We start from the raw sequence: 16,475 nt of genomic DNA, 5'->3' as shown, positions 1-16,475 counted from the left end.
TATTGCAATTTAAGGATCTTATCGTTGATTTGGTGGTTTACTTAAAGTTTAATAAGGCTAATAATAATCATAGTCTGGGTGCTTATGTAAATATAAAAGCTTTCGAAAAACATTTGCATGTTGATGTACAGAAAGTGGATAGGCTTGCACGAAATGTCGGGCATGAGTATGACGAACAGCACGTCTAATGTTTGAAACGCTCTACTTCCAAAAACTAACAAGAGCTGACAACCATTTTGGGGAAAACAAACCGCCTTCGTTTTGACGTGAGCGTTGCTTTTGCTTGCGTCAATAGTCCGTATTTAGTGTGTGTATTAGCTTCCCCCTTTAATGTTGTGCCCCGAAAATTGAAAATTTGATTATCAGAAAAATTTGTACTCGTACCTACAGTTGATGTTGTTTTTTTACCGATTGAACGATATCGTTTTTTATGTTATAAAACAATAGTGGGACTCTGCCCACAGGAAAAGTGTTGAGAATAAACTCTTCACTTCAACTACGTCTCTGATGTCATAACCTGTGCCGGTTGTGCGTGGTGGAAGTATTTTTTGTGTGGTTGATGAGAAACGTACCATTTGTTGTCTCTAAAGGCATTACGTATCTCGCGTGTTTGTTTTGGTTAGTAGACACTGTTTTCCTGCCAAACAGTCAGTATGATTAAAGACCCGAATAAAAGCGGTCTACGAACGTGATAGGTGGTTTGCTACATACAATGAAAGGTTAGTGCAAGCTCCACGAGCACTTATGTAAGATCTGCTCTTTTATATTTTGGCAGGAATTGTTTTTGAAAAGAAAGTTGTTAAGTCAACTGTTCCAGCAAGAAAGACATTTGTGATAACAAAACTGGTTGTCCTGTGAAAATTCATAAAAATGGATCACTGCAGCACCCAGAAGAAGGATGATATATATTGGAAGGCATTCATAGGCTTTGTATCTCCAAAAAAACAAATTCCGAAACCTGTAATTCGTCAACGAAGCTTTGAATACATGGAACTGTCGCATGAGTCCACTCAACAATCGCCCCATTCGAATTCGCATAGCGATTATGACGCAATAAAGGCCGATTACCTCACTGCGGAAATCGTCGAGGCCAAATCCTCAGAGAGCTGCTTGGTGCAAACTGACATTAGGTCATTGTTGGGCGACTGTGTCCTCAACGAGGACGCCGATCACGTTTCGGAAAATAACAACAATAACCTTCAAGCTCCCGAAACTTGCGGCTGCCAAAGCATAAACAACTACGAAAAACTAGAGTGAGTATTTGACCAGCTTGACTTTTAAACACGCCATCTACACGATAGTATTTCTTCCTCAGAATATATATTTGCATGTAATGTGGCATAGAGAATATTAAACAGCCTTTATTCGACAGACGGGAAGGACACATTTTATCCACCTCATCCTGCGAAGACGGTGATGAATTTAAGAACTCAGACAAACCGTTGAAGGACATTCCGGTTGAACAGTTAACACGAGGTTTGTGTGACCACTTACTTTTCATTGGGATAAGATAAGCTGTGATTCCACATTTCGAACGAAACCAAAACAAAAGGCGTTGCTTGGATTCCAGCGTCACGCGTCGACATTGATCAAAATGCTACAAGATAAATAGCCTTGCTGTCAAACGCACACGGGGGATATGACGTCACTATGATACATCGCGGTTTTCGCGTTGTTTTGTTCTCGCTAACGCTGTCGCAGACACGTGGCAACTGTAAAACCTGCTGATGGCGTATGTTAATAAATTCGTCATACAAACACAATTAAGTGTAGTTTTTTTGTCATATGAAATTAATGACTATTGCAAAATACCGTTTAGTTTGCATCCAAATACGCAACACTACAACTCGTCAACATTCAAGTAATTATCATGTGAAAACGAGACGGTTGTTGTTCGACTTTGGCCCGTTTGAATAACATTAAACAATAAACCAAAATAAAGAAATATTGTCGTTTTGAATTAGTAAACATTAATATACCACACGTCGGCTTCAAAACAGTGTACAGCTGTTTGGCAAATCTATTTCTGCCATGCTGAACGGAAGCGGCCCATATATACTAACCGTGGGACTGGCGGAAAAGACCTCGATTGAAATCCGATCCTGGAACGGGCACATTCTACTTTGGTCTTTGAACGCGTGTAAATCGTTTCCGAATCGGATGTTTTTACCAAAGGTCGATTTGCTTTGGCTCGTGTTGGCTTGTACATGCCGATTAATACTGTACTGCGATAGGTCGCTATCACTACATATATTTGGTTTGATATATATATAGTAGAAGTAACACCATGCTTTCGCATAGCAAGCCCCCATCCCCCCCCCCCCCCCCCCCCTGCACAGGCCCTTTATATTTGGCGATCTCAGATCTCTTATTTTAATCATCAGGTTCACAGGTTTCGCAGCCATGGTATTGCGGCCAAGCTTGGTCAGCCACTTTTCCCGACAAGTCGGAGCGAGATCTAAAATATCAAGCTCCCAGTGTGGTCCAGCTTAGCTGCAATGCCTTGGCTGCGAAGCCTGTGAACCTTATTTATAGTATATACCTTATGAAATATAACATGGCTGTTATGTGCCACAGATTCTCCTTTCGGTGAGCTGATCGAACATACAGCGGAAAGCTCAAACACAAATGCCGTTTCACCCACAATTTTTCAACAACCCTTTGTTGAGGAAGACAGCTTTGATGGGTGAGTCTTGAATGCTTGATGTTTATAACAAACAAACTGATTACAAAAGTTAAGAGGTAAAATCCTTGATGAACCCAGGAACAAAACATTATGTATAGAACTATATGAACTACATACACCTTTAATTGAATGCCACAGGGATTATGACAGGTTGGCTGTAGATAATCAAACCTTGTTTAGGTGATTTTTGATCGGTGAAACTAGATAGTTAACTGTAATATGTGTACACCGGATTGAATATTAATGTTTCGAAATTAATCCTTTTTTAATTCCTGGCGCGGGCCAGTATTGCATCAAATGTTTACATCATCGAACTTGCCTCAACTTCGTGTTTGGCCTAACGGATGCGTTTCACCGAAAAGGGCAGCGGCCATTGACGTCACAAAACGAGTCAAAAGTTGATTTCGGGGCAAAATACAATTGTGTGAATTTTGCAACCAGTTTCGTAATATATTAATTTATAAAATTTTAATATGTTAAACGCCTCTTTTTATGCAACAATACGAATTTATTGGAAGTACAGTATTCGAACTTGAACACAGCATGAAAAATGTTGAAAAGTATAGGATTAATTTCTTAATTGTAACAAGCTGGCCCGCGACACTCGTTTACTAAGATAGTTATTTAATTTTGTTGCACACAAGTAAATACGTTGAAAGCATTCATGCATCTCAAAACTTTTTTGTTTGCTAAAGAAACAAAAAAAAACGCATTTTCTTGTTCCCCGAACGTAACAACATCATAATTTTTCTTAAATTAAAACGATCGGTTCATAGTCAGGCAATCCAACCATTTTATTGGTGTTTTTTCCCGCAATGGGGCTACATATAAACCAAAGATCAAAAAGCATAGTTGCCATGAAAGGCCAACAGCAAATTATTGGCTGACATTGTGCAATTCATATTTGTCCGCCCTTTTAAGCCGCTGTCAATGTTATTTCAGCATGGTACAAGATTTGAGGACACTTTGGTCGTGTTTGTGTGGTCTATTTATACTACGCCTGATGGGAATTACTACGTGTAGTCATCGATTGCGCTTTTTTAGTCGTATTGTGATTTTGGTGACGTCCGAAATGAAGGGGTTTTTATGTCTGGCAACCCGGATTATTAGTTGTTTTTGCCAAATGGGGTCAAAATGTCAAAAATTTCAAAGGAAATTCGGTCTGCTCATAAATTAGGGAGGGATATTCATGGAAGCACGTTTTTCCTGTCTAGCAGTCGACCTCGAAAGCTATTTTCAGCCACAAAACGAATATGATGTGGTTTAGAGATCAAAACAACATTACATGCAAAACCTTAACCAATTTATCTAAATATTTTTAGACCCGAACTGCCGCAGTTTGTCCCAACTCTGTCAGTTATTGCTGAGGAAGATGAAGAAACAAGTCCATGTAGAACGTTTGGAGTTGATCTGCATCCACACAAATCCAACAACCATTTCGACGAGCATTTAGCATTAGAGTAAGTTGCATGTAATTTTAAACGAAATCATATTCGCGGACAATTAACCAAAATTTATAATATTAACGGCAACCCTGTGGTTCTTGAACTGTGCTTCGCGACGTCCCGGTGTTTTCTTTCGAATTTCAATGGGCGTCGCTATAAACAACCTCAAAAAATAGGATTTTGCGGGTAAAAATTTGTAGGCAAAAGCAAAGTAACAAGTCAAGTCAGCCTTCTACGACTGAAAGTATACTGAATAAACTGAAAGTATACTGATAGATTTATAAATGAACGAAATTTAATTAAATACAACACTTGGGCTGCTCTGTTGCTTTTCAGTACAGCCGTACAAACTGTGTAGCCGCAACACAGGAAACGCGTACTTACACACGAAATGTAAACACATTGTTGATGTATCGTGAGAGCCAAGCAGAGTGTGCAAACGAGACCATGTTGCCAACAATATTAGGGCTGCAGGTTCACGGGTAGAGATTGTTAACTGTCACCAACTCGTGTTTCTAAGTACTTTATTGCCACGGTATTTGAAAGGGCGAGAAAATATATATGGCTTTGTTATCTTATTTCGACATATATTTTAATTCCAACCGTTTGTAATTTATTTACAGTGATTGTGACGTAACAAGCACCGACGACGTCATGTCCACGCGATCGTTCGTCAGTTCGTTGCGACGATCGAGCACGATTGAGAACTTGGATGAGGAGGGCGGTGATGAGTTGCTATGGCAACCGCACGACTTTGGGGTGAAGGTTTTCTCCATATTTTTATGTGGGCGATGTGCAAAAAAATCCACTTACTTCTGTTACTTTGCATTTGTAAATATACCATAGCATTAAGGCTATAGGAAAAACGTATTCCTACATATTTTCGTCTTTAAATGTTGTTCATGTGAGGAATGTTAACTCTACAGATACATACTCTACCGGAAAAGGGCGAAAGCAAGTGTATGTCTTACGGTCATGACGACGAAAGTTCGCTTCCCCGATGCTCCAGCATTGAGACCAAGGAGGACGAAGATTGTGAAGAAGCCAAAAGACAAGAAACGTCGTAAGTGACTGTAGGCACTTTGTACACTGTTGTAATTATGTTGTTATGCGTGATTTTTACTGCGAAATAAGGTGCTTGGTGTGGTTCTCGAACTGTGCACCGGGTTACAATTTCAATAAAAACAGAAAAAAGTTTGGAAAAAAACCTGCTGAATCGTTCTGATAGATTTTTATTTAATTCCGTCGTAAGTTCTGCAATTCTTTCCAGTGCGTTGGAAAAGTTTGAGAAGCAGTGATCCAGTGGTATACGCTTCCAACTAAAGATATTTTGATTTTGTAGGCTGTCAAATCACTCGAGTTTGGTGGACAGCGCCTATTCCTCCCATGAAAAGCTAAACGTCCTTTCGAGAAGCACGCCAGACTTATGTGACAGGTAAGTGCAGGTTCAATATTCGTCGTCAAATTTACGTATTTGACAACAAACGTGAAACGCACATTTTTCCGTTAAAGATTTTTTCCTATTGGTTGAAGTGCCACAAAAAATGGTGTTGAAATGTACTGAATGAAAAATATACCTTCTAATTTAGGTTGTTTGTTGTTTTTCAGTATTGAGGATTTGCAATACATCCCTGTAAGTTACGCTGACTCTTCATTGAAGAGAAAGAAGAGAAGGTGGCCAACGTTCAGACTTGGTGACTCCAGAGAGAGTTTAAACGTAAGTTTCTTCTCAGATTAACTCGCCAAACCAAATCCACAGTTGAAAACATTACATGGTTTATGTACACCCAACTGTGAAAGTTTAAAAAATCTCGAAAACTTCAAATAAGACGCCTTCCTGTATACATGATTCAGTTAGTCTACTTACCTAAGCCAACTTAAGTTGTTTCTGTTTCCGCATACATGTTGGACATATATACACAGGTGTAACAGACATACAGTTTGTTGTTATACTGTAACCTACTTTTTTATTGCCGGAAAGATTTTTAATTAGCACAACGACAAAAAACAGATACAAGCAAGAACACAACGTACGCTAAAGTAACACGAACGATAATTTCGTACTGAAACCGACTACACTGTTTTATTTTTCGTTTTGCTCACGACCGACCTCTTGTGTTTAGGCAAAAGTCAGTGGCTCGTCTAAGTTTGGAAGTTTAAAGAGAAGAATAACGCGAAAACTCAGCAGAAAAGGTCAAAGACCGAAGCAAGATTTTTCAAATCAGGATAATTCGAAGGTACATGATGTTACTTAATCAGAATTGTTCTTCTGGCACTTAAGTTTCTAAAAAAATTTTTGAAACCAACGTTCCGTCTGCCAACCGGCGAGACTTCCTCAGGGTTATGTCATATAAGGAAAGGATGGCAGACGAAACGTTGGTTTCGAATAAAACTTTAGAAACTCCAGTGCCAGAAAAACAATTCTGATATATTAGTATGCCTGGCAGCAAAAATAAATGACAAAAAAAACAAAAAAATAGCAGTATACAAGATGTTACATTGCATAAAAAAAAACTGTAGTTCCCCAGATAATTTATAGATTTTACACTTGCTATGTTGACAACTACATTCAAAAATATAAAGAGTAAACATTTTTATAAGTCAACTATAACTTAATATGCAAATCTTATGATTTGACGCCAGAGAGTGCCTATTCATGTGACAATTCTGACTTTCTTAATTGCATCAGTGTACATCATTATAAACCGTTAATTGCAGACAAACTTCACACGCAAAAGTAAATAAACTTATTTTAAGTTTGTGTGTCATATCGTTAGGACACACAACATGCCCCAATGGCTATTTAAAAATTAAATGTCTAATGTTATCCTTATATGCACAGGATGACTACCCTTCCTCTACGCTACCGCGCCGCACCAGTTTCCGGAGAACAATCATGCGCGTTTTACGTTTTCGTACCTCCGACGCAGTCAACCGCTATCCGGGGGAGTCCCGGCCCCGTTCCTGGTCCCTCCCCACGCGTAACCGACACACCACCGCCATTGTCATGGAAACGGAGGACAGTGACGTAGTTGTCAGCGAGTTGGCGGTGATTTAGATTGGAAACGCTGTGAATGTCACTGATCTTTGTGCAGTTATAGCGTTGATGTGCTGTAAAGGCTGTAGGGATGTAGCAAATGGTTGTGGAACCAAAAACTTGCCGCGGGAAGCGGATTCTCTGCTCATATCTTTAATTTTTTTCCAGCATATTTTGTCACAAGCAGATTTATTGGTCTGGAATATAGGACCTACATTAATTTTTAATACTGTGTTGTTGTTTTTTGTCTGGTGAAAAAAAAATTTTTGATCTCTGCTGTGCGTTTTTAAGCGTAGTTTTTGAAATTTTGTTTTCCTTTATTTTTCTTCTGGGCGACTGATATTCCGAGAATAAATATTTATATTTATCAACCTTATGGCTGTTTTATTATTTATCTTCAGTGCTTGATATTAAGCAGCATACGCCAGCTTCGCTTTAATTGGCAAGTGCTGTGCGTGTCTGCTGTTTGGAACGGATCGTCGGTCAATTGTGACGTACCGAGTGAAAATGTCATCTACAGATGACATAATCACTTCCTTCTGTATGTTGCTCATAAACTAACAACAAAGTATCGAACCTTTTACAAGTTGACTAAATATTACATGACCCCATATAGTTGGAATAACCCTCCATTGGGTGATCAACGCCTATTTCTATCCATAGAGTGAACTAAACAAAAAACTTGAAATTGCACATCACCAGCAACGTAGTTCGTTTGTCTAATATCAATCTCCTATGCAATAGGCAGTATTTCTCAGTAACCTCTAAAGTTTTATCGGCGTCCATGTCATGTTACCTAGCCTCTCCAAATATATTAATTTTTGTTGTAGTGTCTAGCTCAGAAAAATGACTTGATTTCGATTTTTTATTTTATGACGCAAAAATGCGTGCGAGTTGAAGGTGCTTGATTCATCCAGATATAAATTGGAGTTTGTTGTTGGTGGTCTTTCATTGCGCTAGATGTGACCGAAACTAAACTTAACAACAAAGTGCTAGTGACTTCTTATTAACTGTGGTACCTCCCCAAAATCAAATAGGGTTTATGACACAGCTCAAATGTCATGGTATAAGTTACACACCTTCAACTCACTTGTATTAACATACCGTATATTTTTGTTTTGTTGTTGTGTCGTAAGTTTGCAAATATTTCAGTAAATGTGCTGCAACTGCAAGCACTATATGAACTGTAAATGCCTAATTGTTAACATACTATTTGTTCCATATCTATAAAACAAAGACTTTGGGTGTTTTTTTTGCATTTTGGGTAGTATGAGTGTGTCTCCGGAAGAGCAAAATGTGTAGCCTACTGTTTTGTATAAACACGTCCCCAAATTAGGTTTAAGACACAGCTCATTCGTCATGGTATAAGTTACTCACCTTCGAATAAACTGGCCGTTTGTTTGGTTGGTTGGTTCTTGGTTGTTGAGTTGTAAGTTTGCAAATATTTTAGTAAACATGCTGCAAGCACTATGAAACTGCAAATGCCTAATCCATGTTGTTTGTTAACATTTTCTTTGTTCTATATCTTTGAAACAGAGGGTGTTTTTTGTACTTCGGTCATCATGTGTACATAAAGAATTTCATGTTGGGCAAATAGCTGTGTTCAAAACACTTTGTTGGACTAACTCAAAAAATACAGCAAATGGACATGTGTTTTGAAGCATTATTGTAATGTTAATGTGCATGCTTTGCACGTCGCAAAGTGTGATGTCAACTATATAAAAAATAGCTTTTACACCAGATAAATCATATCATGTGTACAATATTTTGTTCTGTAAGGTTTTATCATCAGTGAACATGGCGGGTGTTGGAAAACTGGCCAGGTACAGATTTTTCCACTTGCCGGTACTTTGCAGTCCGTGTCAACTTAATAATGTAGAGATTTGTTATCAGTGAGATGCTAGTCGTCAAAATTTTTTTCTAGTCGACAAAACTTCAAATGCATTAGACTTTGCTGTTGGGAACGTGAGTGATCCGCCTCATTACCCGCTGACTCAAGCGGCCACGCATCTGATCGGAGGTGAAAATGCTCGAAGTTGTGAGGCAAGTTTTGCAATCAAAGTTAATCAACTATTTTAACAAATGCTATATAAACTTATGAGGCTCTAAGCATACCTGGAGGGTAAATCGACCACACGATTGTCAAGCTATCCAACACTCCCAACTCATTGGTGTTATAACCCTGTCATATTTCTTAAATTTAAGAGCATAATTTTTCTATTGGAATCAACATAACTTATTCAATCACCATTTGTAACTTATATTTTTGCTGCAGGTTGTTTGCATGCAAGAATGCTTGATATACAAATGTTGTTGAAATGAATGTGGATAGCAACACCACCAAACTGGTTCATTTTGCCAATCCCAAGTTGGAAGGTAATTATTTGTAGTTGGCTCTACATTCACCCCGTTTTTTTGCAACGATATAAAGGTAGCTGTTCAAAAAGGATTTTCATGGCTCTATGGCCCCTAAGCAATTGTGGCCTGGGCAGTGGTTCGTGCCAACTGGTTCTTAAGGTTTTATGGTCAATGCAAACTAGTTGTTAACAAGCACATGTGTTATCGTATGTGGGGTTATGTTTCACGTCAAGCATTGCATTCCTTAGGTTACAGTGACATGCTGCTGCTAAGAGATACGGATGATAAAGTATTTGAATCCCACCACTGGGTCTGGGGTGTCTCATTGGAACATTTTTACCTCTGGGTTTTGTTAATCTTTGAAAATTTAATAGCTTGCAACTTTTTTATCAAAAACTTTCTTATTTTGTTGTTAAAAATGTTTTAAATATTCCTTACTTCAATCTCTGTTTGATAAACAGCCATCTATTTATAAGAAATTACAACTAATGCTTTCATGTTTTGCTGGCAACTGATGAAAACTTACTTGAGCTAAACAAAGAAACATTTTACTAATCACTTTTTCTCAACAAAATTAATTTATTCCCATTCTCAAACAATTTCAAAGCAGTATTTATTATTTACAAATCATTGCAATAATTCATATTTGGTAGCACAATATTTACACAAACCACAAACATGTGTTTTTAATTTAAGTAAACCTGTGCAAAGTTTTCAATCATGTTTACTTTACACTGGTTATGTGATTTCTTAATGCCTACTGTTGTAACAATTCTGTAACTCGTTGAAAATTGTTTTCACTTCTTTCAATCCATCCCTTTCTTTCCTCTTCAGTTATGTCTTTTGCCATTCTGTAAGCTTCGATTGCTTTTTTATAAAATGCCACACTTTCATTAAGTCGCTTTGTTTCCATGCAAACATCACCAAGGTTGTTTAACAAAATTCCAAACATTTTATACTTTGCTGGGTTTTTACCAAACTGTTCCTTCATTAAATTAAGTCCAAGTTTAATTGTTGATTCCTTCGACGAATAATCTCCGATTAAATCTTGACTCACTTCAATCCAGTGCAAACTACTCACTTCACAGAGACATTTGTACTCTTCTTCCACGTTGTTAATTTTTTGTATTTTGTGTTTTATTGTTTCCATTAGTGGGATCACATGATCACAAATTATTCGTTTGTTCTCAAGTTTTTGTTTCGAATCCGATGTTTTCATCAAAACTCGGCATGTTAGACTCAAACCCAGAACACATTCCTTTAAACCCTCCGCCCCTCTCACGTTGTCCTGCTTTGAATAAAATTCAGCTCCAAGTTTGTGCAATAAAATCGATTCCAAACATTTTCCCGCTTCTCTCTTTTTATCTGCAGTTGTTCTCAAATCTTCTGCAGTTGCCCCTTGACGTTTAAGTGACCTTAAAAGTTGGTTTCTTGTTTCATTTGCTTCGGGGCATTTTTGCTTTTCGAACAAGTCCGCGTACTTTTTTATCAGGGCATTTAGGTCGATGTTTTTATCTGAAACCGAAACAATTTAATTAAGGAACGCATATTGGTATTCTATGAAAATAAGTTTCGGTGGCGGGAAATGCCCACCATGTAGATCTTTGTCACAATGGAAATGGCACGTCACAGAGCAAACCAGTGATCCAGAGGGCTCAATTTTTCGGTTGAATGAGCGCACATGCGTGTGCTGTTATCATGGCGAATTTTAGGGTGTTTGGGGCAGTTTTAGTGGGGTTTTGGGCTATTTCAATCAGGTAGTTACTTGCTGGTGGGTGCTGCTGAAAATTATGGTGAAAATGGAGCACAAAATTCAGGCTGTATTTGTGGAAAAATGAATTGTTCAAGTGGCCGATCATTCGTGATTTTATGAAAGATCCCAGATCAACAACTTTTGATCAAAATTAGTCACTAGAAAAATGGTTTGCCTTCCTGGTTAGTCAATATTTTGCAAAAATTATAACAAAAATTGGAACTGGATTTTGCACAAAAATGAATCGTTCAACTACCCACTCATTTGCATTTTTGTAAGTTCCAACTCTCTACGCTATGCAATGGCATCAAATTTAGTTGCTGAAAAACTGCCTAAGCATCAACCAGGGCTGTTTATACCCCCCAGTTGTCATGAGATCTTCCAGGAGGCCCAACAAGTCCTTGCTCTGTACAGTCTCATATAGGAGCAAATTTTTTTTTTAACTTTGGAGAATGCTAGGTCCCTATGTAAGTCACAAGACCCATCAACGGTCATTGCGAAACAAGCCGAACAGTCGCTAGCTGCATTACAGCAGAGGGCCTAGAAAACAGGATTTCTCCAATTTAATACCCATATAGGTCCTAAAGAACGCGAAACAATTTAATTCCCAATATGAAAATATTTTTTGCAAACGTTTTTCTGGCGTTCATTCAACTGGTAGATTCCTATCAATTACTGTGCCTGGCAACAAAAATAGCAGTATATGGTAGATTACTGTTTTCTTTGGAAACCATATTTGTTTCGCTAATGTACCATATAGATACATTACTTACGTAGGTTTACTAAATAACCTGCATCAGTAAACACTGATGGTTAAAAGTAAACACTGAAGTACTTAATTCATGTTGTTGCCGTATGTTTATTTTTATCAATGAAACGATGCTGCATAATCTGTAGCGTTACAAGGTAAAAGTGTTTCAAATGGAATCTAGCAAAAGGAGGGTTATGTTTTTGTCTTTGGTTTGTATTTAAAGTAATTGTTACAGAATTTTTCGGCAACGCAGGATTTAAAGGGATTCTGCAGTCAATCAAAACAGAAACGTTTTTTTTGTAGTACCAAAGGATTTGACAGGGACCTCTTGTCACCAAACACACCCCCCAAGCCTCAAATAAGATGAATCAATGGTGCGCCTCTGATCTTTGTGCGTTTTTGTATTAGATTGACAAATCGAAGCATTTGCACCACCTGTACCACTAGTATCTTCCAGCGACTTTCGAGAGGGTCTTCGCGATACCTAGATGCCAATCTTGAAGCGCGTCGTGTAGTCCAACCACAATCCCTCTTCCTAAACTTAGGAGTACTAAACTGAGAGGGAGTATTAAATTTCTCAATCCCCGAATCAGTTTCCACGCAGGAAACCTTTGCCTTAGGCGATGGAAGAGCGACTACCAATTATCGGATTGCTGGGGTGTAACACCGTATGGTTTGCAGTTTGGAGCACATACATTTTTTGAACAATCTATTTACACGCACTTTTCTTGATGCCACAATGTCCTCCAGGCTGTAGCCACAGACTTTCTTAAACTCCACCATCTACATCTCGGCCGTTTCTATCGTCAAATTGCATGGGCAGATTGGGTCTACGTCACTGGCGTGTACACGTGACAGCAAGTAGGCGTTTCAATGTTTTACTCTCGGCCTTTGTTGAATGTCAAAGTCAAACGCGGAAAGATGTTCCATCCGCATTGTTCGTAAAGTTCCTTTAACTGCCCTAACAAACGAAGGGAAGAATAATCTGTTCGCAGCGAAAACTCCCGACCTGGACCTTAAGACCGCATATCAGTATTTCTATTAAAAAAGTTTCGCCCGCGGGGAATGCCCGTCTTGTACTCCTCGGTCATAGAGAAACTCAGTGAGGTCACAAGGCAACCGGTGATGCAATGGGGTCAAATTTATGGTTGAATGAGCAGAAAGTCACGTGCCAGAGCGATTTTCAGCGTGTTTGGTGCAGTTTTAGTGCATTTTTGCCCTTCTCAGTCAGCTAGTCATTTTGTGCTGGGTGCTGTGAAAAAGTTAGTTGAAAAAGCACCAAAATGTTCAAGTGTTCACCAAAATGTTCAAGTGCTTTGGTTGACCCCTGGGGCTGTTTTTGCTATCCTATAGGACAGTGGTTCCCAAAGTGGGCGCCAGCGCCCCCCTGGGGGCGTTTGCAATCGTGCGGGGGGCGCTGGAGACCAACTGGGCAATTGGGGGGCGCTATACAAAATGAATGACCGATTGGTGGGCGCTTGGAGACCTGGCAAATTTTCTCTTACAGCGTAAGTCAATGTTTCCCAACCGGTGGTACGCGTATCACCAGTGTTACGCGACCGCATTCCAGGTGGTACGTGAGCACCTTTCCGTGATTTGCGGGTATAGTTCGAATTTAAAAAATCGTGACTGATTTCAAAATTTCCGATAGTTTCACCTTTTCACCCCCTAGGTTACTTTGTAACACTCAATAAGGTGGTACACGACGAAATTGTTTTACCTCCAAGTGGTACGCAACCACATAAAGGCGCTGCTATAGGACATAAGATCCTCCTGGAGGCTCCTCAGATCCTTGCTGTGTCTTGTCGGATGCAGCTGCAGTCAATTTTTTTTCTCTTTATATAGTACCAGTAGATCTTCATGGGTCACCGACCACAGAAATTGTTGTGAACAAACAAGCAAATTACTAAGTATAAGTCTTAATGTTGATGGCCTTCAAAACTTGAATTTGGGGATTTATTACTGACATGGGGCCTTAACATCACGGCATTCAACTCCATTCGCGCCGTGGAATAGTTTCTTTCTGCACGGCTTAAGGACCTACTCCCATAGGCAGTTACGCTCGCTATACCGTCCACGTTAGGTGACAATTTAACAACGGTATCGGACGCGTCTTTTTTTGATCACGGAAACTGTTCGATGCACGATATTCTCATTTGTAATACCACTAGATGGCCGAAGGTTAGTGACGTCGTGAGAGGTGGTTGCAAGCTCTTTAGTACCTCGAATTGCTTCAACAAGAAATTAAGTACCTATAAAAGGACTTGTAGCATCATATAATGTTATGCCATAGTTACAACACCATACCTAAAAATAGTAGGTGGCGTTTTGATAATAGGGAAAGACCGAGCTTTTACCACATTTACCTCAAGTGGTAAATGTAAGCATAGCCTTATCAATGGCTAGTTAGTAGTGACTATTGTATGTTGTATTACCTGTTGAGTAAAGATCTGTTTTCCTCACATATTTTTGCTGCCTGACTGTGACATCAGATGACAATGGACTTTTGGTGACATCATTAAGTGCTTCTGAGGGCTTCTGTCTGTTTGCACTCTGTATGGAATCTACCAACAAAATTAACATAAGATTATAAACACTTATTTTATTTTTTAATATTGGCATATCAGTTTCTAGCGTTAGACTTTGTTCAACATTTAATGGTTGTCGTGCTTGCAGATCATCCAGATCTCCTTTAAATATCTTAAATCAACCCCTGTGTATGCCGTTAAACATATCAACAAATTCTTGTGTCAAATTATCGGGCATGGAAATTACTGTAGAGTGTAAAGTGGGACTTAACAAATAAAACTTTACATGTGTTTGACAAAACCCCAGTTGGAATATATTTAAGGGTGTCAAAAACCTGAAAATTTCTGACCCCACATTGTTAACATAAATTATTCATGTACTGAAAGATAAATTAGTGAGTGAATATAAAATCTAAGGATTTAGTAATTCTTATCAATATGTAACAATAATTGCACTGACTTAACATTGCTTGAACTTGTCGCAAATTGATTTCTCTGTTCCTATTCAACTTCATTCTTTCCTCTTCAGTTACGTCTGTTGCCATACTGGAAGCTTGGATTGCTTCTTTATAAAAATCCACGCTTTCATTCAGTCGATTTGTTTCCTCGCAAACAACACCAAGGTTGTTTAATAAATGTCCGAACACTTTATACTTTGCTGAGTTTTTACCAAACTGTTTCCTCATCATTTCAACTCCAAGTTTAATTGTTGATTCTCTCGTCGCATAATCTCCGATTGAAAGTTGACACACTTCAATGGAGCGCAAACAATCAACCTTGCATAGACATTTTATTTCTTCTTCCTGGTTTTTATTATTTTGTATTTTGAGTCTCATCGTTTCCATGAATGGGATCACATGATCACGAATTATACGTTTGCTTTCAAATATTTGATTCAAATCTGATGTTTCCATCAAATCTTTGCATGCCAGTTTTAAACCCCGAACACAATCCCTCACACCCTCCATCCCTTTCGCGTTATCGTGTTTTGAATAAAATTCAGCTGCAAGTTCGTACAATAAAATGGATTCCAAACTTATTTTCTCTTCTCTTTTTTTATCTCCAGTTGTTTTCATATCTTTGGCGGTTGCACCAAGTGACCTTGAAAGTTGTTTTTGAGTTTTTTTTGCTTCAGAATATTTTTGTTTTTTTAACAAATCCCTGTAAGTTTTGATCAATAAGGTTCGGTCGATATTTTTATCTGAAATTAAAAAAATTCAAGGTTTGTCTGGGTCAAAGTTGTTAGATTTAACAAATTAGTAAGAAAAATTATCTGCAATGAATATATATACTTGCTGCAACATCTTCCTCAGAACTTAAAGGCACAGTTCTTGTCATAGAACTGGAGGAACATACATCTTTAAAAAGGCAAACCTGGTTAAGATTTATTAGAGAAGGTGCTGTTACATTTATTCACCTGTGGGGAGAACAAGCAGTTTGGTCTTATCTGGCAAATTTTCAGGCACATCAATGTCCTCCCAGTCCTGAAAGTCTTCGTTCCATTGTTGCAAACGAAATTTATCCACATCAAATGTGCATTTGATTTTTTGAAATATTTCACTTTTTTCACATTTCAAAACTTGTTTCCTATCATTGCAGCTAATATGGTATTGACAACTCATGTTCCTGTTAAATTCTTAAACAAAAAATTGTTAAATTCGAATTGAAACACGCAAAATACAGGTCAATTGACATGATCAATGAATATTATAGCAAAATCATACTCGTAATACAATTAACAATGTATGTACATAAATGCATGTGTCAGACCAGTCTATCAACAATGATTTCTAAGGTCAAAAATATTCTGTATTGTACCCGAAACCATCTGTTTATCATCACATTTATATAATATTTCTCTTTTCATTTCAAACAAAACTTTGCAAGTTTACATTCAAAATCCTGCCCAGGATTACC

General features: G+C 38.3%; 2 protein-coding genes and 1 long non-coding RNA gene across 5 annotated transcripts; 2 read left to right on the top strand and 1 right to left on the bottom strand.

The window, feature by feature from the left end:
• The first annotated feature begins 779 nt into the window (after positions 1-779).
• LOC145895061 (uncharacterized) lies at positions 780-7,511 on the top strand. Of its 2 annotated transcripts, none has more exons than XM_082983808.1 (10): positions 780-1,253; positions 1,373-1,476; positions 2,578-2,686; positions 4,009-4,146; positions 4,755-4,890; positions 5,058-5,194; positions 5,474-5,566; positions 5,740-5,848; positions 6,255-6,368; positions 6,974-7,511. In XM_082983808.1, the coding sequence occupies exons 1-10, from the start codon at positions 871-873 to the stop codon at positions 7,187-7,189; spliced, it is 1,539 nt and encodes a 512-aa protein (XP_082839934.1). In that variant the 5' UTR covers positions 780-870; the 3' UTR covers positions 7,190-7,511. The 2 variants fall into 2 exon arrangements, with proteins under 2 accessions (XP_082839934.1, XP_082839935.1); XM_082983809.1 differs by having other exon boundaries at positions 4,755-4,896; positions 6,255-6,377.
• Positions 7,512-8,309: 798 nt separating this feature from the next.
• LOC145894766 (uncharacterized) lies at positions 8,310-9,905 on the top strand. Of its 2 annotated transcripts, XR_014401577.1 has the most exons (4): positions 8,310-8,991; positions 9,093-9,211; positions 9,444-9,544; positions 9,775-9,905. It is a non-coding gene; the product is annotated as an uncharacterized LOC145894766 (long non-coding RNA). The 2 variants fall into 2 exon arrangements; XR_014401576.1 differs by having other exon boundaries at positions 8,310-9,211.
• Positions 9,906-10,278: 373 nt separating this feature from the next.
• On the bottom strand, positions 10,279-16,181 carry LOC145894765 (uncharacterized). Its single transcript, XM_082983413.1, has 5 exons — positions 15,976-16,181; positions 15,851-15,916; positions 15,019-15,759; positions 14,466-14,594; positions 10,279-11,041 (listed from the first exon to the last, which is right to left on the bottom strand). Exons 1-5 carry the CDS (start codon positions 16,178-16,180, stop codon positions 10,284-10,286), a joined length of 1,899 nt encoding a protein of 632 aa, XP_082839539.1. The 5' UTR covers position 16,181; the 3' UTR covers positions 10,279-10,283.
• Between the last annotated feature and the right edge of the window lie 294 nt (positions 16,182-16,475).

Source organism: Ascidia mentula, chromosome 3 (genome assembly GCF_947561715.1).
Source record: "Ascidia mentula chromosome 3, kaAscMent1.1, whole genome shotgun sequence".
Lineage (NCBI taxonomy): Eukaryota > Metazoa > Chordata > Ascidiacea > Phlebobranchia > Ascidiidae > Ascidia > Ascidia mentula.
Note: the sequence above shows the minus strand (reverse complement) of the source record. Positions and strands in the feature narration are given on the sequence as shown.

Coding starts and splice junctions, on each gene's coding strand:
- LOC145894765 (XM_082983413.1), bottom strand. CDS start 16,180: ATGAGTTGTCAATACCATATTAGCTGCAATGATAGGAAACAAGTTTTG. Junction 15,917..15,975: donor ACTGCTTGTTCTCCCCACAG/GTGAATAAATGT, acceptor GCCTTTTTAAAG/ATGTATGTTCCTCCAGTTCT. Junction 11,042..14,465: donor AACAGATCTTTACTCAACAG/GTAATACAACAT, acceptor TTTCGGTTTCAG/ATAAAAACATCGACCTAAAT.
- LOC145895061 (XM_082983809.1), top strand. CDS start 871: ATGGATCACTGCAGCACCCAGAAGAAGGATGATATATATTGGAAGGCA. Junction 2,687..4,008: donor GAGGAAGACAGCTTTGATGG/GTGAGTCTTGAA, acceptor AAATATTTTTAG/ACCCGAACTGCCGCAGTTTG. Junction 6,378..6,973: donor ATAATTCGAAGGTACATGAT/GTTACTTAATCA, acceptor TTATATGCACAG/GATGACTACCCTTCCTCTAC.